This window comes from Mytilus edulis, chromosome 9 (genome assembly GCF_963676685.1).
Source record: "Mytilus edulis chromosome 9, xbMytEdul2.2, whole genome shotgun sequence".
In the NCBI taxonomy this organism is placed as follows: Eukaryota; Metazoa; Mollusca; class Bivalvia; order Mytilida; family Mytilidae; genus Mytilus; species Mytilus edulis.
In genome coordinates, this window is record NC_092352.1 from 18,977,898 (window position 1) to 19,002,085 (window position 24,188).

Consider the following 24,188-nt stretch of genomic DNA (forward strand, 5'->3'; position numbering starts at 1 on the left):
GGGCTCCAGTCACGCTTCAGTGATTCCCTATATAATCAACCAAATTTTGCCCACGAAAAGGGGATCCAGGCTCTCCTCTGGATCCGCCTATGCTTTACTAAATATCTCATTATTACAGATAGTCTTTGTTTTTTGTATCTATGAATTTTTTTAAAGAATGATATCACAATATAGATTTTATTAACACTAAACTTGAACATATCTTTTTTAACTTGAGCTATTTAAAGTAGTACCAAAGAATAGCCCGTGACAAAAAGACTAATTGTGATATCAGTATGTGTTTTACTGATACCAAATACATTCTTAACCCGTTTATGTTGAAATTGTGATGGACTTTATCCACTATCAATCATGGCTACTGTCAATACTAAAAATATATATGAATTGGAAAAATCCATATGATAAAATATAAAAAGATTTCATAGTCCAGCTGTAGATTTAGCTATACACAGTCTTGTCTTATGTTAGTTGCGCTCTACATCTGCTCTATATAAAGGTAATACATAATTATTTTCCCATTTTCTCTTGTGCTATAAAGAGCAATCTTTTAGAAGATCGTTTTGGATTTGGAATACAATCTTAATTGTTGTCTTTTTCTGCCTTAAATTGATACCCTTTTCATTGCTTTTGCATGGCAATATGAATCACTATACTATCTTATCTATTTCTAGTTTTATTGACAGACCTGACATTTTTTATGATAAATGATAAAACCTCTAAATATATATATATGATTTAATACTTTACTCGCCATACCACCCCACTGAGAGGTAACAGATTTACCATATTAAGACTTACTACTTTTCCTGGATTTCTCATCAATCAAAAATATTGAACCATACAATTTTACAATAGAATAAAGGAAAGGCATATTTGAAGTACAATAAAAATAAGAAAATAAAATACTCTGCACGGTACTGTTTCAACTGAAACACTAATTTGGTTTTAAAGCATACGTTTACACGACATTAATCAGAAATGGTATATTGATATAAAAACTTCCTTAGACAATCCTTTCATGTACAATATTTGAACACACATGAAAATGATCACTTTTATTGAAGTATAATATTAACTTATTGTTGAAACATTACAGCTATCGTTATTTACAGATTTACGTCGGGAACATACTGTTGAACCAGATGTTACAAACATTTTTGCAAATGACGTTTTCTTTGCTTTGAGAAAAAGACCTATTGCTATATGAACTTATTGCATGTCGATATCATATGCAGCATGCGACACAGAGGACAAAAGTGTAATCACCCGTTAACATTCTACTCTTTGGAATAAAAACAACCACAGTGGCAGATACTGTTCAATATTATTGTTTCTTTTATTCACCGAATATTTACACAAAAGAAGTCGAAGGAGAGAATACAAAAAAACACACGGAAAAAAAATATATTTTAAGTTTTCACACTCCGAACTTTATCAACGTTGATCAAGCATTCATACTCAGCTGGGAATTGAGTTTCCAACAGAAAGAAATGTTTTAAAAAGTCATTTAGCGTTATTAATTAAGTGCACTGGAACGCGATTGATCGCGACAGTATAATTATAGTATTACAGATTCCAAACGTGTCACGGATCTGGTAATAAATAAAGTTCTAATGATGACAATTCCACACTAAACAAATATTTGAAATGGTTGGTCTTTTTGAATTATTAGACTTTTAGAAGGATATCTTGTTATGGAAACAGTGAATATTATTTAGAAAAAAGGTTGTGATTCAGTCGTTTCATTTTGTACGATATATTTTATTGGAGAACATTTAGGAAAGGATTAAATAAGCATTCACGCAATTTTTAAATTTAATTATCCAATCAGATGTCAGCCATATTCAGTGACCAAATGATTGGGTGAGCGGTGATACTCAAAGCAGAGAATCAAGAGCTTCCTATATAGTCGGTCAAGGAAAGGAAAAGAGAAAAAACAGGATTTACACATATGAAGCCGTTTTTTAATATTGTGAAGGCCATTATGGTCCGGCTGGTTTTGTTGGTACATAGTTTACTAGCTATATGGAGAGTTGTCAACATTGCAAATGATATGAATTTTTGGTACCTAGCTATTGCGGACGGAGCTTTCCTTATAGAGGGATTGATTACAATAATAGCCAGGAAAGGAATGGAATATAAATGGTAAGAAAATACCATTCCTTATTGTCACTTTTGCCATCGTTTTAGAAAAAACATGACTGGGCTCATTTTCTCTCTTTCTGATGTTCTAAAACAGCTCTCTTTCTCTCTCATTCATTCCTTCTCGTTATTGTTTCAAGCAAACGATCAGGCATATTGATTTAAAAAAACTTTGAAAACAATATTTAAAAGGATTTATTGTTTTTGATTGCAGGTTCTGCCCTTGCTTTTTCTTTTACCTGTGTAGCACTATTCCTGCAATATGGCTATTAGAATTAGACAGGCGTGATCGGTTTGTAAAGGAAGAGAATGCAACCCATACGACTGACACCAATTCTACTAACACTGTTGGATTACCTAACTTCTATGGGGTATGTAAGATGCTTTTTAATGTCCCTTTTGTTTTCATGTCATTTCATTTAATTTTAAGTTTTCTGAAAAGATGGTACAAAATGCCTCCCACCCTTTATCCTGCGAAATGACTATACAATCAAATGTATGTTTAATATGTACAAGTTGTAAATACTGCATTGGCGATGATTTGTACATAGTTGAAAAGTTGAGAAGTCTGTGCTTGCTGTAAAAATGACCATACTCAAAACGTCTGTACAAGTGATGATAAATTTTGTACACATTTACAACTTGTAATAGAAGTGTTTTCTTATTAAAAATACGAAGATGTGGTATGCTTGTGTCAATGCCTATGAGACAACTCTCCACGGGAGACCAAATGACACTGAAATTAACAACTTACTATATTTTACATGCATACATTACTCATATCATCCAGCTAAATCTAGAGTTGAGTACACGTAAGAATCAATCGGAAATATTGAAATTATGTTTCAAAAGCAACTATTATCGTCAAAAATGAGAGAAAACGTTATTCCCATATTATTGTATTTGTCTCCTGTACATTTATTATATGTGTCGTCCCTTATATATATATATGTTCTTATTTCATTGTGGTTAATATTCATGCAAGTACATGACATCCTTGTTTGTCAGATACAGTTCTTTTTAATTAAGTTATTAAGTTTAAAGGTTATTATATATGGTAAGCGAAATTACTCTGTTGAGAATAACTTATCAATTATTAATATCATGATAAAAAAACGTTAAAGAAGCAATTACAAAAATAATTATTTTTCATCAGGCTTTAGTATCGCCGATCAATTTTTCCTTTTAGTTATACTTGAAATAGAAAGAAGTGGATGGACCTTTGTTTATAGAATGAAATTCAAAACAGTGTGGCTGTGGCCATTGATTGACACATTAAATTCATCCATTGACTGGGACAATTTAGGTGAACGTTTGTATGTAACGACCACTGCTCACTCTGTACTTTTTAAAGGCACTTGAACTATGGGGTCACCAAAGGTTCTCAACACCTTAATAAAGTAATTCGATGTTTTGATTTATATCAATTATATAAATCAAAACATAAAGGTTATTCCTGATTAATTTTTCGAATTATTTTATAATTAAAGGCGTTAATAAACCTTTGGTGACCCCACAGTTTAAATGTCTATCGTAGGTACGTCGTGAACAGTGATCGTTACAGACAAACGTTCACGTAAATTGTCCCAGTCAATGGATGAATTTAATGTGTCAATCAATGGCCACAGCCACACTGTTTTGAATTTCATTCTAATAACTTTGTCTGTTTTGTCTGTTATTTTTGATTGGTTTGTTTGCTTGTTAAGCTTTTTTGCTCTTTGATGTGACAGTGTACACATTTAGTTTATGAGTTAATTTTTAAAACCGTTGCGATTACAACCTATTTTGTAGTGTCTTATTGAGAAAGGCAAATGATGACTGTTCAAGATATGCCACCTGTTCATTATTCCGTTTTATACATATCTTGGTGCACATAACATATGTTTTCTGGAATAATCTGCATCATGCAGATACGGTTAATTGTTTCTTAGGCAATTTGTCAATAGAATAAAGGATGTAGTGTATTCCAAATTCATTACATTACATCTCAGCACATACGTAACAAACCACTAAGTAAATTAATAGAGCTTTTATTGTTGTACCAAATCTCAAAGTCACAGTAAGCCTTTCAGCACGGAGAAATATGTATGTTTTCTGTAACTTGAATGGGTGTTTAAATACACTTACAAGATATAGAATAGTTTGATTAACATTTGATTAACCGCAGTTGGTGTCCCTGAAAATGTAGCTTGGCTTCCTGATTCAATTTACACTTTGTCTGACGGCGTCAACAATCAGTCAGCCAGACAGGACCACAGGCTTCCAATTGACTGATTGATTAGTTGTTAACAAAATAACAATAAATATAGTAGGTTGGTCTGTAATTGGGTACGTTCGAGAAGTTCGGCAAAAAATTGGACTGCCACTGGAAAGTGATGGTATATTGGCACATACACTTGTCTCAGATTTGTTTTCCTTATATTTCAACGTCCTCATTCTGACTGGAAGTGGCTCTGTATTTATGCATTCCGCACAGCCGAAACGAACACCCTAATTTTGCAAGGGATTTTACTAAGAGTAAGAGTGACCATATTTGTATTCCCAAGTTAGGCCCTCTTTGGGGATCAATGCTACCGGAAGTGCACTCGTGTTTGGTATATATTTTGCAAGCGCATAGAGCGTGACATTCTTATAAAATTTAGTTTCTATCGAAACACCTACTAGATTGTCTTTGACCTAATTTATACCCTTTATGAACGCTCAACCCTTTGAATTGATAGATCATGAACATTAGATGTGTTACATATTCCAGGTCTATATCAGGTTCACCTTAAATTCTAGAATGGTCACGACTGAGGATTTTTGATATTCTGTAATATTATTAATATCATAATTACCGGTACGAACGTAGAGGGTGTTATCTGTATAGCCTGCCGCTCAAGGGACGATAGTTATATCAGAAACACCGAAAATAATCAATGTTGATGTCAAAATTACACTATCCTAAGAGGAGTTTATATATATGACGATAAGACCCACTTCATACGTTGGCATAGGTTACTATCATGTTCATCTCATTACGAAAAAAAAGATGAAGAACTTTTAGACAAATGCGTTTGTTATAATAGATTGAAAATGAAATCAAGCAATAAAACAGTCGGCGTCAGCCAACACATGTTGACAAATGACGACATCAAATAATACTAGTAGTACATATTTTGAAAACAGCATCAAATGATAGCAAATACCTCATGCTTGTACGTTAACAACAAACGGAGGTAAATGATGACAAACATGGTTCTTGCTTCTGACAATAATAAAATGGCCCACTTTACAATAAACAGTTCATAATAAATAAACAATCGAGGATGAATAACAAATATGAAAATAAGAAGATGTGCTAATTTAAAAATCATGAATCTAAGACTAAAATATCAATCAGTTCACATTCAACATCCATTGGATTTAGTGCAAAGACGTCAAAAACAATAGATAAAGGTATCGACAGATTGAAGAACCATGAATGTGGATATGTATATAAGGATAACATTTATTTGAATTTGAATTTACTGATATACAAAATCAATAGCAATTAAAAAAAAAACCAAACAATATTTCAATATCTAATTACAGTGTTGAATCTGTAACATTTTAGAATAGGATTTTATGGATCGATAAGTTTACCTGGTTCGTTTCCAAATTTCCGTGCTCGCTAAACACCATCTCCGTAAAAATGAGTATCATGTGCTATCCCATTTGAAATAAGTTTTCTACAGGTACAACCAAACATCAAAACCAAATCTTTATATTAACGGCAGAATTTAGAAAAGGTTTAAGTAATTTGTGGTAACGTAATTCCCGACTTAATGATTTTCCAGTTATACATAGAAAACGTTCAAACGTTACAACAGACACAGGCATAGCGAACGAGCTGTGATATATAAACACTGTAACATGTAAGATAAGATGGTTCCAAAGGACATCGCCGTGAAAAAGGAAAATACAATAGAGAACGAAAAAAAAAAGTCTGTGAAAATATGAAGGACATAGAAGTAACTGTCCTAGTACCCATGAGTTTTCCCGTTGATACATTTTGAAAGTTTTAATGATCTACATCATTATGTAATACGAACTGAATGTTTTTCATTATTTGTACTGAAGAAGATGTTTGTACATATTTTTGTTTGAATTTTGTTATTTGTTTTTAAACCAGAATTTACAAAATTATTGTTAATCAGGCCGTACTATAGCAATATAATTACAATATTATACTACGATGCAGGAACTTCAGCTGATATATAAAGTATTTGATATATATATTATATGTTTACAGAGCGCTGTTTGTGTTATATGTAGGCGATCTTCAAATCGTACAAGAAATTCTGCTATCCTAGAATTTGCAATACATCGACAAAATCTGAAGTATTTTACCAAATTTTAATGACATATAAACATACATGATACAAAGATCTTTTTTACAAATGCTATCTTCAAAAAGCAATCTGTATCTTATAATTATGTATTATAACATTGACTATTATCCACAGATAAGTATATCATAAGTATTTGTTCATGCCAAACTTTATGGTGTTACATAGCATGCCATATCACGAGCACAATTGTCAAAGCAATTTTCAAGAGACCTTTCCATTATTATATATTTTTTTCATTTTTTATATGTGATTATATCACTCAATAATTTAAAAGTTGTGGCACTTAAATTGAAAGAAAATTGTGAACTAATTTCAGAGCTAGTTCACATAATCTCAAAATCAAGAAAGAAAGATATTACAACGTGGATACTATCGAAAGAAACTTTTATTTTATGTAAAAAAAAATATCCTGTTGAAGATGAAATTCCTCTCTTAAATAAATGAATAAATGTCTTTGCTTAACAACAGGTTGCAAATCTATATACTAATGATAATAATTTTAGTAAACTTTCTGATGAAAACAAATTAATTTGGATGGTAAGCAATGAAGACATATATATGTCATATGTATAATCCACAACTCTTAATTAAAAGCAACTGTCCAAAGAAAGAGATGCACACAGAAATTATTGACGTATATAAGACCTCTACCCCTTGTAATATGAACTTTTGTATTGCAAGTGGAATCCATATTTGCTGTATTTTGATTTTGTAAACCCGCATATAATATGCATTCCTTTTCATTTAAGCAATATATATTTAAGATTTTAATTTATTTAATCAATGAAATCATGTTTAGTTTTGTACTTTCTGTCTTTAAGTGATAATAACACTGTAATTATTCTACTCCCATGATGGCAATTAAATGAGTCAATAAAATTATTGTACTATACTGCATCACTATCCCACACGTATTGACGTTCTTGGCTCATAAACTCGAGTCTCAATGGATTGACACAGAAAAGGTGATGCTTTCAACTGCATCAACAGCATGTCAAACACCAATGGTCTTGTTAGTCACGTCTTTGGGGCGGGGGAGGAATGGGTTATGATAGCAAAAGTTTATTTTTTTTCTCTCTGTTCCATTTATATATAGTTATAGGCAAATAAAGATTGCAAAATAAGTATGAAATTTTCACCTATTTTTTTTCTTAACTTCTGAGTCCGATTATCCTTCTAGAGTATTAAGTGTTTCATGATGTTCTCGAATTTAGCCATGCTCAAATAGGAACTATGATATTTACTTCTTCCCTAGAACTCTAGAAACAGGGTTTCAAGGTATTAAGTAACGGCAACAGTAGTATACCGCTGTCCGAAACTCATAAATCGATAGAAAAAAAATCCGGGTAACAAACTAAAACTGAGGGAAATCGATAATTAAAATTGAATAGTTTCTTTCAATGTGTAGAGCGATCTATTTTTATTTGAGCTTGGCATTTTATGTCTCATTTTTAAGAATTTATTTTATAAGTATCGATTGTGCTTGATTTTTTGTTTTGCGTATCTACTAGTATTTGATTTTGTTGCTTTTTATTTGCATCGATTTGGTATTTCCTTGAGGTTTAATTTTTTTTATATGTGATTATATCACTAAATAACTTTCAATACTGTTAAATGGAGAGCAACTTATTTGCTAAACAAAATTAAAAAATAGTTTTCAAAACACACCCTTTAATGTTGTACAAGTAAGTAGGAAGCACTTGATTACTCTGCTCGATCACAAAAGCTTTTCAAATAACATAAAATTTAAGTTGTGGCACTTAAATTGAAAGAAAATTGTGAACTAATTTCAGAGCTAGTTCACATAATCTCAAAATCAAGAAAGAAAGATATTACAACGTGGATACTATCGAAAGAAACTTTGATTTTATGTAAAAACAAAATATCCTGTTGAAGATGAAATTCCTCTCTTAAATAAATGAATAAATGTCTTTGCTTAACAACAGGTTGCAAATCTATATACTAATGATAATAATTTTAGTAAACTTTCTGATGAAAACAAATTAATTTGGATGGTAAGCAATGAAGACACATATATGTCATATGTATAATCCACAACTCTTAATTAAAAGCAACTGTCCAAAGAAAGAGATACACACATACATTATTGACGTATATAAGACCTCTACCCCTTGTAATATGAACTTTTGTATTGCAAGTGGAATCCATATTTGGTGTATTTTGATTTTGTAAACCCGCATATAATATGCATTCCTTTTCATTTAAGAAATATATATTTAAGATTTTAATTTATTTAATCAATGAAATCATGTTTAGTTTTGTACTTTCTGTCTTTAAGTGATAATTACACTGTAATTATTCTACTCCCATGATGGCAATTAAATTAGTCAATAAAATTATTGTACTATATTGCATCACTATCCCACACGTATTGACGTTCTTGGCTCATAAACTCGAGTCTCAATGGATTGACACAGAAAAGGTGATGCTTTCAACTGCATCAACAGCATGTCAAACACCAATGGTCTTGTTAGTCACGTCTTTGGGGCGGGGGAGGAATGGGTTATGATAGCAAAAGTTTATTTTTTTTCTCTCTGTTCCATTTATATATAGTTATAGGCAAATAAAGACTGCAAAATAAGTATGAAATTTTCACCTATTTTTTTCTTAACTTCTGAGTCCGATTATCCTTCTAGAGTATTAAGTGTTTCATGATGTTCTCGAATTTAGCCATGCTCAAATAGCAACTATGTTATTTACTTCTTCCCTAGAACTCTAGAAACAGGGTTTCAAGGTATTAAGTAAAGGCAACAGTAGTATACTGCTGTCCGAAACTCATAAATCGATAGGAAAAAAATCCGGGTAACAAACTAAAACTGAGGGAAATCGATAATTAAAATTGTATAGTTTCTTTCAATGTGTAGAGCGATCTATTTTTATTTGAGCTTGGCATTTTATGTCTCATTTTTAAGAATTTATTTTATAAGTATCGATTGTGCTTGATTTTTTTTTTTTTGCGTATCTACTAGTATTTGATTTTGTTGCTTCTCATTTGCATCGATTTGGTTTTCCTTGATTTTTTAATTTTTTTATATGTGATTATATTACTAAATAACTTTCAATACTGGTAAATGGAGAGCAACTTGTTCGCTCAACGAAATTAAAAAATAGTTTTCAAAACACACCCTTTAATGTTGTACAAGTAAGTAGGAAGCACTTGATTACTCTGCTCGATGATAAAAGCTTTTCAAAAACAAAATATTTAAGTTGTGGCACTTAAATTGAAAGAAAATTGTGAACTAATTTCAGAGCTAGTTCACATTATCTCAAAATCAAGAAAGAAAGATATTATAACGTGGATACTATCGAAAGAAACTTTGATTTTCTGTAAAAAAAAATATCCTGTTGAAGATGAAATTCCTCTCTTAAATAAATGAATAAATGTCTTTGCTTAACAACCGGTCGCAAATCTATATACTAATGATAATAATTTTAGTAAGTTTTCTGATAAAAACAAATTAATTTGGATGGTAAGCAATGAAGACACATATATGTCATATGTATAATCCACAACTCTTAATTAAAAGCAACTGTCCAAAGAAAGAGATGCACACATACATTATTGACGTATATAAGACCTCTACCCCTTGTAATATGAACTTTTGTATTGCAAGTGGAATCCATATTTGCTGTATTTTGATTTTGTAAACCCGCATATAATATGCATTCCTTTTCATTTAAGAAATATATATTTAAGATTTTAATTTATGTAATCAATGAAATCATGTTTAGTTTTGTACTTTCTGTCTTTAAGTGATAATTACACTGTAATTATTCTACTCCCATGATGACAATTAAATTAGTCAATAAAATTATTGTATTATATTGCATCACTATCCCACACGTATTGACGTTCTTGGCTCATAAACTCGAGTCTCAATGGATTGACACAGAAAAAGGTGATGCTTTTTACTGCATCAACAGCATGTAAACACCAATGGTCATGTAAGTCACGTCTTTGGGGAGGGGGGGGGGGGGGTATGATAGCAAAAGTTTATTTTTTTCTCACTGTTCCATTTATATATAGTTATAGGCAAATAAAGACTGCAAAATAAGTATGAAATTTTCACCTCATTTTTTTTCTTAACTTCTGAGTCCGATTATCCTTCTAGAGTATTAAGTGTTTCATGATGTTCTCGAATTTAGCCATGCTCAAATAGCAACTATGTTATTTACTTCTTCCCTAGAACTCTAGAAACAGGGTTTCAAGGTATTAAGTAAAGGCAACAGTAGTATACTGCTGTCCGAAACTCATAAATCGATAGGAAAAAAATCCGGGTAACAAACTAAAACTGAGGGAAATCGATAATTAAAATTGTATAGTTTCTTTCAATGTGTAGAGCGATCTATTTTTATTTGAGCTTGGCATTTTATGTCTCATTTTTAAGAATTTATTTTATAAGTATCGATTGTGCTTGATTTTTTGTTTTGCGTATCTACTAGTATTTGATTTTGTTGCTTTTTATTTGCATCGATTTGGTATTTCCTTGAGGTTTAATTTTTTTTATATGTGATTATATCACTAAATAACTTTCAATACTGTTAAATGGAGAGCAACTTATTTGCTAAACAAAATTAAAAAATAGTTTTCAAAACACACCCTTTAATGTTGTACAAGTAAGTAGGAAGCACTTGATTACTCTGCTCGATGATAAAAGCTTTTCAAAAACAAAATATTTAAGTTGTGGCACTTAAATTGAAAGAAAATTGTGAACTAATTTCAGAGCTAGTTCACATTATCTCAAAATCAAGAAAGAAAGATATTATAACGTGGATACTATCGAAAGAAACTTTGATTTTCTGTAAAAAAAAATATCCTGTTGAAGATGAAATTCCTCTCTTAAATAAATGAATAAATGTCTTTGCTTAACAACCGGTCGCAAATCTATATACTAATGATAATAATTTTAGTAAGTTTTCTGATAAAAACAAATTAATTTGGATGGTAAGCAATGAAGACACATATATGTCATATGTATAATCCACAACTCTTAATTAAAAGCAACTGTCCAAAGAAAGAGATGCACACATACATTATTGACGTATATAAGACCTCTACCCCTTGTAATATGAACTTTTGTATTGCAAGTGGAATCCATATTTGCTGTATTTTGATTTTGTAAACCCGCATATAATATGCATTCCTTTTCATTTAAGAAATATATATTTAAGATTTTAATTTATGTAATCAATGAAATCATGTTTAGTTTTGTACTTTCTGTCTTTAAGTGATAATTACACTGTAATTATTCTACTCCCATGATGACAATTAAATTAGTCAATAAAATTATTGTATTATATTGCATCACTATCCCACACGTATTGACGTTCTTGGCTCATAAACTCGAGTCTCAATGGATTGACACAGAAAAAGGTGATGCTTTTTACTGCATCAACAGCATGTAAACACCAATGGTCATGTAAGTCACGTCTTTGGGGAGGGGGGGGGGGTATGATAGCAAAAGTTTATTTTTTTCTCACTGTTCCATTTATATATAGTTATAGGCAAATAAAGACTGCAAAATAAGTATGAAATTTTCACCTCATTTTTTTTCTTAACTTCTGAGTCCGATTATCCTTCTAGAGTATTAAGTGTTTCATGATGTTCTCGAATTTAGCCATGCTCAAATAGCAACTATGTTATTTACTTCTTCCCTAGAACTCTAGAAACAGGGTTTCAAGGTATTAAGTAAAGGCAACAGTAGTATACTGCTGTCCGAAACTCATTAATACGATGAAAAAAAATCCGGGTAACAAACCAAAACTGAGGGAAATCGATAATTAAAATTGTATAGTTTCTTTCAATGTGTAGAGCGATCTATTTTTATTTGAGCTTGGCATTTTATGTCTCATTTTTAAGAATTTATTTTATAAGTATCGATTGTGCTTGATTTTTTGTTTAGCGTATCTACTAGTATTTGATTTTGTTGCTTTTTATTTGCATCGATTTGGTATTTCCTTGAGGTTTTCAATTTTTGACTTCCATCTAATACTCAATACATTGGCAATCTTTTACAAATACATGTATACAATACGTACTGATAGAGGACACCGAAGAAAAGAATCATGTTACTGACAAAAACTTCATCGAAAGCGATTGGTCTGTCTCCTTTTTAGAGATTTGTGTGATTTCGTTTTCTGTGGCTACGTGTAATATAGAAAATAGTTATGGCATATACCATTTGACGTAACAGTCTGTTATTGATGGGAAGTTGTATTCCAATGACTGAAGTGTAATATATAGATATATTTTTAATGTATTTGCTAGTTGTTTAAATAAGCATGTCTTTTTTTGGTTCCCGTAGTTATTGGACTAGTACTTTGTCTATAGGGATGGAAGGGAAAAGCAAATTCATATTGACATAATGTTTTTCTTGATGATGTCAATATTTGCTAATTTTAAATATTCATCACTATATTTGATTTTGGTTAGATTAATTAAACACCGATAATGCTTAAAAGTTATTCCAACTGTTTAAACATGGTGCTACATGTGCAGATTAAAGACCCATAATTGGTTTCACTTAGTAAGTTTAATAATGAAATATCAATTCAAAAACATCTTTTGATATCAAAATTTGTACGTCAAGGGAAACCATTTACTAAGAATGTTTTCAGGACAGACTTCTTTTTGATTCCTCGTCCTTCTATTGACTAAATGGAGCCTCGGTGGCCGAGTGGTCCAAGTAGTTCAACTACTGTATCACAAGCTAGTCAATAGTTATCAAAGGTACCAGGATTATAATTTAGTACGCCAGACGCGCGTTTCGTCTACATAAGACTCATCAGTGACGCTTATATCAAAATATTTATAAATCCAAACAAGTACGAAATTGAAGAGCATTGAGGGTCCAAAATTCCAAAAAATTGTGCTAAATACGGCTAAGGTAATCTTTTCCTGGGATAAGAAAATCCTTAGTTTTCGGTAAATTCAATGTTTTGTCAACAGGAAATTTATAAAAATGACCACATAATTGATATTCATTTAAACACCGAAGTGCTGACTACTGGGCTGGTGATACCCTTTGGGACGAAACGTCCACCAGTGATACTGTGAATTTGATGTTAACTAGCCTCTGCCTCTACAGTTCTTCTCCTTGTCATTTTGAGTCTTCCTCTCTTTCTTTTACCTTCTGTGGTCCAGTGGATAGCTGTCTTTGTGATATCCTCCTGGTCATTCCGTAGGACATGTCCAATCCAACTCCAGCGTTATAAACTTCATGCTTCTGAAGCGCTCCCAATGATATACTTTCACCAGGAACACTCAAAGCCGAATGTTTTAAAGTCAATGATGTTTTCAACTCTATGGTCGTTTATTATCCTTCAATATTCGGGTTATACATATATTGTATCATATTCGAGAAAAATAACATATAAAACTTATTTTCATATTTTTAATTCGATTCCAACATCTCAGGAGAACTGATAAATGAAATAGATAGCAACATCAAACGAAAATATACTGTATGTGCAGTATATGGACTATATGTTTTGTTGACACAATTTTGATTGGAATGATCCTATTATCAAATGGAGTGGCGTTTTTGTCACTTAAACTGCAAATGTAGGCGTCTTCTGTTGACATTTCATGAACATAGTCATTGTACGTGAAAACATTAATTATAACATCAAATAGAGAGTGATTTTTATCGTAACATGAAATATTGCGATTATTTCATACACTGATAGAAAATATATTGTAAAATATAAAATGTATTATGCATTAGGGATTAAAACATTTATTTTGCAGACGATCTGCAGTTATCATTGCGCATTTTCTCCTTATAATAGATATTGATATGGTAATTTCTACGTTTTTTCTTGATGATATATGTACAAATGTGGAAAATACTGACATTTTGCTTTTGATTTGTATTATTGGCATATCATTTACATACTTAGCATTCTAAATATGAAATGATTATAACTATATGCTGAAGAGATAAAAATGTCATCAATCCTTCATTTTCTTCGCTTTAAAAAAACATTTTTGTATGAATCAAAAGACAATTTAGGTAAACGCCCATGCGAAATCAAAATAATAATATGTAAAACAATTACACGTCAATTCAGAAGTGACAAAAAAAACCCATAAGTTAAATAAAACAGACAAAGCAAAACACAGAAAAGAACCCACACAGTCACTGTATACAAAACCTACATCGTCACGAGTCCTGGCCTTGCGGTCATAAAACTTTCGAGCACGATTTTTGTGCTCCGAGCATTAAAAACCATGCTAGAAACATGATATCCAGCAATTTGATTGGTTGATTTTAGAGTATGAGTACAAAAAACTGACTTGAAAGTTTTATGACTACAAGGCCTGAAAGCTGTACCAAAATCAAGAAGTGATGACCAAACACTTCACAGTACAGTTAGGTAGTTTGTTTTGTCATCATTGTGCGAGACTCTAATCACACTCTATAGTCGATTCTCTGTTCGATGGATGCACAAGGTAATACAGCTCAAACTCGGCTGTACTCGATTGTAAAATACCATTGTATTGCAATGGTTATTGCAAAAAGCAAACACAAATCAACTTACACGATATCCATAACAATTGTTTTATGTAATAGCAATCGTGAACACAGATCATATTGAATATGTCGTCCCAATTATAACAAGTACTGGGTTGTGCTCATGGGCCATTAAAAACGAAAAAACGTCCATAGTAATATATTTTTATAAATCGAATATACCAAAAAAAAAAATGAACAGGTTTTGTTGTCACTATATTTTTCTGTCATTAATTATATCGTAATGCTATACATCATTTATTACAATGACCTTTGTTTGGTGGATAGTTTCAAAATCATTTATAATAGGTTTATACATTTCAGGTTTCCATTTCTATTCAGTTGGAACCTGATACCTGGGTGGTTATCATTGAACAATTGTTGTTGTACTTCATGATCATTGGTCGATGGCTTTTACCACGAGGGAACATCTCAAGAAATGAATTGTCACAACTTCTGTTCGTGTTTATTGGAATGGCATCCGACATTACCGAGCTGTTTACTTTGTTTGACGAGAAAGAAGTACGGGAAAATTTACATCTAACGTTCGCAGTTCTGATTATTTGGACATTAAGTTTACTTCAGTTCTGTTTTGTTCTGACAGCTACCAGAAATGTTAAACGAGGCCGCGTTGCACTGCAATCTCCACCAAGGAAATCATGTGGCTGTTCGTGTTGTTCAACGGAAGTATGGAGCATATTGGTTGCCATGTTGATGCAAGATATTCCATTTGTTACCGTTCGTCTTTACACTATAGCAACATATAACCTCATCAATTATAGCATCATATTTTTTACCGCCAAAAATCTCCTCGTTGTGATGTTATTGCTTTATCGTTTTGCGGTTATTTTAGGGAGCAAGAAAAAGGACGATGGCAATAAAAGTTTAGATTCATTCATGGAACTTGGTGACATGGAACTAAAAGTGGACGCTCCGAAACGAGTTTCAGTGGTATCTGATATGTATCAAAGCAAACCGTATCCAAACACGGGTAAACATAATGGAAACGGAAATGGCACGAGAAACGGCAATTCTCAAAGACCTCAGAAACAAATGTGTAGTTATGAAAACAAAATTGGAGGATTGTAATCAAAATTTTATTTCCGAGGGCCAAAAAGGAATGATAACTATTGATAAAACCAGTAGTTCTATAAATGACATAATAGCAAATTTTACAAACTAAATATTTAAACAAATAGTAACGTTGACAACAAAAATAAATATAGATTGTAAATGGAAGCTCATATTACCCAATTTACTATATTAAATGAAAACAATTACTAACATTTGTATACTGACGAATATTATCTGAATACATAAAAGGGGCATTGAATGTCAAATTCATTTTTCACCGATTGACTCAAATTCTCATATTTGATTTATAATATACTAAAACGTATATCCAAATGACGATAAGTCTGAAATAAACAATTAACATTACATGGACTCCCTTATATATATCCGAATTTCGTGTGTATTTTAATCGAGACCATCTAATTAAGCGTTTAAACAATTTACTACAATAATTAAACAATAATTGCATAGAATTGTCAGTTAATTGTTTTGGACAACCTATTGTTAATACATAAAACTTCATATTTTGCAAACAAAATGCATCGAAAAAGACAGGTTACAATTAAAAAGGCTTTGTCGAAAATAAGTTTGGACATTGAAAATGTACTGATAAAAGATCATTTACCATGGAGTAAAACATGTATTGTATCAATTAATTACAAAACAAGAATGTGTCCATAGTACACGGATGCCCAACTCGCACTATCATTTTCCATGTTCAGTGGACCGTGAAATTGGGATAAAAAGTTTAATTTGGAATTTAAATCAGAAAGATCATATCATAGGGAACATGTGTACCAAGTTTCAAGTTGATGTGACTTCAACTTCATCAAAAACTACCTTGACCAAAAACTTTAACCTGAAGCGGGACGAACGAACGGACGGACGAACGAGTGAACCGAGAGAGTCCAATTTGTCTGACATATTCAAGCAATTGTCCTAAAGATATACACACACAAGTTAAAAGACAATAATTGATCAGTACACAAGAATGGACATTTGTGCTAAAAACATACATTTCTCCCTACAAAAAGGCAATTTTGAGGCATACACAGGTCAAAGCGTTTTTTTTACTTTTCAATAGTTAATTTGATACATTGCTTTGATATTACAAATACAACTTGTTTATAAGATATCTGTACAATCAGCAATATAATATAAATATTTCAAACGCAACACGTACACAAATGGATATAGATACTTTTCAATCAAATTTGTAAGCCACGGCAGATCAGAATGTTTATAAAAGTTTTGCCAGTGCCTCTCCTACAGGTGTTGCTGAGGCAGGATTTTGTCCAGTGATGAGGCGACCGTCAACCTAAAACATAAATGTTTGATAAAGTAAATTCAACACATTATTTAAACATGATTCTAAACTGATGAAGTAATAAAATTTAAGGCTTCATATCTGTAATCTAAACAATTCAATCTTATAGGATTAAACATTTTTTTAAGGAATTTATTGGTGTATAAACTGGACCAATTCACTCACAAACAAATAAAAGCCTTAAGGAATTTTATGATATGTTTGTGAGTGACTTGGTCCAGTTTATACAGCAATAAATTCCTTTCAAATTTTTTTTTTTTTTACCAAATTGCAACAATGTTTTAGTAGATTTTCTATTATTGTATCTTGATACATATACATTTAAGTTAATAATTCCAAAAGGATATAAAAAAGCATAAAGAAACAAAAAAGTTCTGAAACTTTATTAAAAGAAACCAATAAAAAAAAACTAAATCAAGTATATCTTTTGGGAATATGATTTCAGACAAACACTATCAAATATTAAATATTTTTTTCACCCCATTTGATTGCAGAAATCCAAATATTACTTTTAATGCAAAAATTAATAATCTCATCTTTGATTATAATTTTTTTCAATGTTTTTGGCTATTTTTTGTATCAATTCATTTAAAGTTGATTGAAAAATTTTTGATTAAAAAATAATTAATCAATAAGTTGATAAAAAACCTTCTGATTATTAAAATTAACCCTTTTTAAAATTCACTGAGGAAAAAAAATGATAGATAAATCTTTTAATAAAAAAGATATATCAAATAGAAAATACATCCAATTTCCCCTGTTTTTGTTGCACTCCTGACATACATGACATATTATACACACAACTTAAATACAGAAACTAGAACAAAATGCTCATGATTTTTTTAAATTTTAATCATTGGTTGTTTATAAAGACCTAAATCTGTCATTTGAATCTAATTTCTGTTTTAACTTATGCATCTTATGCACTTCAGATCATATTTAAATTGATTTTTCTGACACATTCTTATACAATTGAGGGTAAGTTACCAAACTATGAACTTAATTCCATTAAATATTCATTAGAATTGCTGTTTGACAACTTAAAAAGAGATCTGCAATGTTCAAAGTTTTTTCTGAACTCTTATTTTTTTAAAAATTATTACCTATATAAGGTACTTTATTTCCCCAATCTTGTTGCACTCCTGACATTCAATATATATCATATCAAAACAGTTTATACATCATCAAAACATACCATGATTTCTAGAGTAAGTGTTTATATACATATATGCCTTTCAGATTTGACATTTTATTTTCATTTAAACAATATTATTTTAGCTATATATCATACATTTCACTTATTGTATACATAAATTCACATCTCATCAAATTTCGCTACTAATTTTTGTAAATGGCAGTCTTTGCAATGTTAAAATGGGCTTAATTTTGTGGCTTGATGTGTAGAATAATCCTGCTAAATATCTTTGGAAAATTTCAAGCATTAGAAAAATTACATTAAAAAAAGATGCTAAAATTGTCAGGAGTGCAACAGTTTTTCTTGACATTTTGAAAAAAAAGTTTTATTTGAAAGACACGGCAACTTGTAATATGATGACATGTGCCATAGATTCTTATGTATATTATAATTAGTATGTCTTAGTTATGATTTCAGCTCAGAATGAAGCTTGTCCATTGAACCGTTTTGATACAGATTTGTTTTGAAAAAAATGTGTGCCATGTCAGGAGTGCAACGCAAAAATTAACATTAGTGAGAAATAGAATGATTTTTGCTTAAATGACTCGTACCTAAACATAAACAAGTCAATCCTGGAAAACAAACATGTCCTTTCTAGAATAAGTAGTTCATTTACCTGATTATTAATATAAATAATGTGTGAGAGTCAAGTAAATAAGGCCTCCCTATGAGTGTTCGGAGTGCAACTTTGAAGTTTAAAGACTTACACTGAAAAAATACAAAAGCCAATATATGGTTCTGTTTTATTTTTCAAAAGATACTATAATAGATACAAGATTACACCCAAAGAGTAGTCTGATAGACAAGGATTTTTTCTTTAAGAATCATATCTTGTGATGTCAGGAGTGGAACAGTTTTTAAATGACATTTTCTTGGACTTACATTTTAAGATAATCTCAGCTCCTAGTGACTTATTTGCATCTTAACATGTTTTCTTAACTATTTTGGTTACTTGTAGGAGTTATAATAAATTCTTAATTGTAACTTTCAAAGCAGGACTTTGATCCAAGAACTATAGTTTGTCCCGAGCAAAAATTCTTGAATGACAATTTTTTACATAATTTTAGAATTTATGAATCTGATTGTCATAAACTGTGCATTTTATGAGAAATAACCATATTTCAGTTTCAAAAGTTTTATAATGGTTTCGTTTAATACTTATTAAATTATTATAACTGTAAAAACAAACAATTATTTTTGTTGAACTCCTGACAAGAATTTACCGCAATAAGAAGTTTTGCACATATTCAATATTTTCATCTTTGAAAGTTTCGCAAATTTTGAGTTCATCTTGCAGATCCAATCTCAAAATAAATGAAAGATGGGAAAGATAGTTGATGAAAACTAAACTTACTAAACTTACCTGATTATAGACAGACTAAGGGATCAAAACAACTATCAAAGTCAACATCGACTATAACTTTGATGAGCAGAAAATTGAGAAAAAACTCTGAAAGAAGATCCACCTCAAGGACACACTAGACAAATATAACCAAAGAAAGAACAAGAAATGTAAAACGTAATTACAAAGACTTAAACCTGAAAACAAAAACATAGATATCAAAAATGAAAAAAAACCCAGAGAGATTGGCAACAGAAGAGCAAAAATAAATTTACAAAAGCCAGAAAAAAAATGCAAATCCACAGAAAAATATCCAGTCGATAAGTAAAGGTACAGACACACTATCTAGAGAAATCAGAAGGAGAAGACTAAGTATAGGGCAAATTTGTCCTGACAAAGCCAAATCTTGCCCTAAAACAATGGAATACATCATAGCCACAGCTAAACAAAGGTAGTTGTAAGAAATAATCAGTATTGATGGAAGTGTGCTAGAAATTGATGGGTGCAGAAGTGAAAAAAAAAAATATGGCATTTTCAAAAAGAACAGGCTACCTAAAAACAACTTAGACTTACAACTTAATAATGAACTCTTTGAGAATTTCATTTTCTTTTCAACAGTTTTCAGATCTTTAAGGGGTTCCTCAATTTTGTTTATACTTCAACATGTTCAACATGTTTAAGACTCATCAATTTCTTGTATGCAGCTGCCATCAGTTCTCATTAACTGAATTTAACTCTGACAACCACCTTGGTGTAGCTGTGGATATGATGTGCTCAATTGTTTAAGCACAAGATTTGGGATGGTCAGGCAGATAATGTCTTTTTCTTTCTGATTTCTCTAGGTGTTTTAATTCTGGTCAAAGTCTTTTGAATTAAGTGTTACATTGTTTTGTTTTCTTTGTTCTTTCTTTGTTTATATTTGTCTAGATTGTCCTTCAGATTTGGATCTTCTTCTTCTTTTTCTCAATTTTTACTCCTCAAAGTTGAGGTTGTTGTTGACTTTGTATGCACTTACCCTTAATGATTTTACTCTAAAGTTGGGTTTCACAACCATCTTTCCCATCTTTCATTCATTGAAAGGTTGGGTCTTAAAATTAAACTCAAAATGTGCTAGATGGTTTGTTATGGTAAATCCATGTCAGGAGTGCAACACAATTAATTGTTTGTTATAACAATTATAATAGTCTAAAAAGTATTACATGAAACCATTCTAAAACTTCTAAATTGAAATATGGTTATTTTCCAATCAAATGACAAAGTTTAAGACAATTAGCTTCAATAATTTGAAAATCATATGAAAATTTAGCATTAAAATATGTTTACTTGTGACAAAAAACAATTCTTGGATCTAAGTCCTACTTTTAAGTTTACCTTTAAGAATTTATTATAGCTCATACATTCAACCTAAATAGTTAGAAAACATGTGTTGATGCAAATAAGTCACTAGGAGCTGAGATTATCTTAAAAAGTCCAAGAAAATGTCTTTCTCATTTTAAAACTGTTGCACTCCTGACATCAAAGAAATGGTTCTAAAAGAAAAACTCCTAGTCTATCAGACTACTCTTTGGGTGCAATCTTGTATCTATCATAGTATCTTTTGAAAAATAAATATACAGAACCATATATTGGCTTTTGTATATTTTCAGTGTAAGTCTTTAAACATCAAAGTTGCACTCCGAACACTCATAGGGAGGCCTTATTTACTTGACTCTCATACATTATTTATATTAATAATCAGGTAAATGAACTACTTATTCTAGAAAGGACATGTTTGTTTTACAGGATTGACTTTAGTTTATGTTAAGGTGTGAGTCATTTGAAGAAAACTCATTCCATTCCTCAGTAATACTAATGTTTGTGTTGCACTCCTGACATGGCACAATTATTTTTTTTAAAACACATCTGTATCAAAACGGTTCAAAAGAAAAGCTTCATTTTCAGCTAAAATCATTACTAAGATATAACAGTTTTAAAACAAAAAAGAATGTAAGGCATATCACTCCATTAAACAATTTGCTGTGTCTTAAAAAAAAAAGTATTGTTTTAAAATGTCACAAAAAAGTGTTGCACTCCTGAAAATTTTGGCATCTTTTTTTAACATAATTTTTTTAATACTTGAGATTTTCCGAAGATGTTTTGCAGGAATATTTTACACATAAAGCCACATCATTTGAAATCAAATTATCCAATCAAATTATCATCATAGTTGATAAATATTGCTATATATGCAAGGAACCATTTATTTTTACTTTGCCCATCTCGTAAACTCTATCACACGTAAATTGTATAATTGTGTCATTGAGTATGCCTGGCGCATTAATATATTTGTTGGTTAACACAAAAATATGATCGCCATGAAATGTCCTACTAGTATCTGATAAAAAAAAATAAACTACAAAAACTCGTATTATCATCCAAACAACTGTTTTGTGTTTATTATTTGATTTAACGAGTATCGTGAAGTGAAAATAAATTTTCTTAACGTTGATGTTATTATCGCCGCCATCTTGTTTACATTGGTTACGAAAAGAAGTGCGGTCAACGTCGTCTATCGAAAAATAAACAACGTTAAGATCAACTACAGGAAGTCCTCTCGACCAATCATATCAAAGTATTTCCTAATATGCAAATCATGTAAGAATTATAACAGTCTATTTTCCTTTTTAAGAGTTTGATAGTATACGTGTGGAAAATATCTTCTCGCTTGCATCAAATATAAGGATTGTAAAGACAAAAAAAAACCAATCTAAACCAGAAACAAACAAAAAAATATAATTTTATTAAATATTTTCCCTATAACGTCTCATATATCAAAACGATAGATGTGCTCTAATATGTCTGATTAGACTTACTTTTGACAAGATATACTTTTACTTTATATCATTTAGCCATAAACCTTTGTTCATTTTTTCTTTGTTTTTATGTTATTGAAGTATACACATATCTCAGGATTATTTCGAACTTTCTTTCAACAATCGAAATCTAAAATCGTGATGATTGTAGTACAATACCAACCTGGACATTTGGTTTCCACATGTCAGCTGCTACAAAAGTTCCACCGAGTTCTTTAAGTTTAGTTTCTAAAGGAAATGGCATGACTGACGTCAGTTGTACGCCGTCTTCTTCTTCATTTGTGAATGCTGTTACTTTCTTGCCCTTTATTAAATGGTCACCATTGGAGAGTTTCAATGGAACTAGTCCTAAAATACAAAATTTCTATTTACACAAACTGAAAAATTTGTGCAACTTTAAACTGAATCTTAGGGCCTAATAAAAAAATTGAGAAAAAATGCAATATAAAAGAAATGAAATGCCACTGATTTATTTTAAAATTTGAGAATAGAAAGCATGCTTCCGCAAGATTAATATAACACGACTATCTAGTAACCAAATAATGAATTCGCCATGTCCCAGTAACACTTTTAAAATATACATAACCTGTGTAATGTGTACATCTGTTTATGTCCTATTTGGTCATTTAGCTCCTAACATTTCAGCGTATCTACGTATCCCTGGACTTTAAATGATTACGTTTGATCGTTCAAGACGTAGAATAATAATAAACAGCTTGCGCTTCGGACGCGTGAAATTCATAAAGTGTTTATTTGAAGCTGGTTTGGTCAACAAGAGTTTGTTTAACGTTTAACAGCTTGATTAAGATCCAAAACAAAAAGCTTCATTTTTTAGCTTCATCTTTATACTTAATTTCGAAGTTGTCTTGATATCATAATTCTCTAATACCATCACGACTCATCATTATAAATCGTTAGATTTAAATTATGAGAGATGCTTTTAAAATGAAACGAAAGTTCTCAATAAAACTGCTATAATAAAAAATATACCTACCTACTGGTCCGTGACATACGGCACTGACAATTCCTCCGTTTTCATAAATACCCACACCTATTTTTGCTATCTCCTGGTTTTCAGGAAGATCAAACATAGGACCATGTCCTCCAGCATAAAATATAGCTTTAAAATCACTGCAAATAAAGACCAAGACATCTTCCTTTTTTATATGGTTATAAAAAACTGTATAGATTGTAAAAGTTGCTTCTAGTATGAATGATTGAATAATTTCTTAGAAAAATGCCTCTAAATACCGGAATAACATGACAGAAATCGCTTGTGTGAGATCAATGTGTTTCCGAGTAACATTATGTCATCTCAAACTAATTCACTACATGTTCTTCTGATA

The 24,188-nt window shown here is 30.9% G+C and overlaps 3 protein-coding genes across 4 annotated transcripts in view; 1 reads left to right on the forward strand and 2 right to left on the reverse strand.

Moving 5' to 3' along the window:
• The window catches only part of LOC139487774 (28 kDa heat- and acid-stable phosphoprotein-like), a 327,843-nt gene that overhangs the window by 58,693 nt on the left and 244,962 nt on the right, over nt 1-24,188 (reverse strand). The gene's annotated exons all lie outside the window — the stretch shown is intronic.
• On the forward strand, nt 1,178-16,492 carry LOC139487764 (transmembrane protein 26-like). The gene is made up of 3 exons (XM_071272830.1): nt 1,178-2,145; nt 2,357-2,513; nt 15,377-16,492. Exons 1-3 carry the CDS (start codon nt 1,952-1,954, stop codon nt 16,139-16,141), a joined length of 1,116 nt encoding a protein of 371 aa, XP_071128931.1. The 5' UTR covers nt 1,178-1,951; the 3' UTR covers nt 16,142-16,492.
• The window catches only part of LOC139487765 (uncharacterized), a 28,830-nt gene continuing 21,832 nt past the window's right edge, over nt 17,191-24,188 (reverse strand). For both annotated transcript variants that reach the window (XM_071272831.1, XM_071272832.1), the window contains exons 4-6: nt 23,837-23,973; nt 23,006-23,190; nt 17,191-17,444 (exon numbers count right to left, since the gene is read on the reverse strand). In XM_071272831.1, coding sequence (XP_071128932.1) covers nt 17,367-17,444; nt 23,006-23,190; nt 23,837-23,973 — 400 coding nt within the window. In that variant the 3' untranslated portion in view covers nt 17,191-17,366. The remainder of the gene's footprint in view (nt 17,445-23,005; nt 23,191-23,836; nt 23,974-24,188) is intronic.

Excerpts from the sequence above, each read along its gene's own strand:
- LOC139487764 (XM_071272830.1), top strand. The coding sequence starts at position 1,952 with ATGAAGCCGTTTTTTAATATTGTGAAGGCCATTATGGTCCGGCTGGTT. Across the intron at positions 2,146-2,356 it reads AAAGGAATGGAATATAAATG|GTTCTGCCCTTGCTTTTTCT; the intron begins GTAAGAAAATAC and ends TTTTGATTGCAG. Across the intron at positions 2,514-15,376 it reads GATTACCTAACTTCTATGGG|GTTTCCATTTCTATTCAGTT; the intron begins GTATGTAAGATG and ends TATACATTTCAG.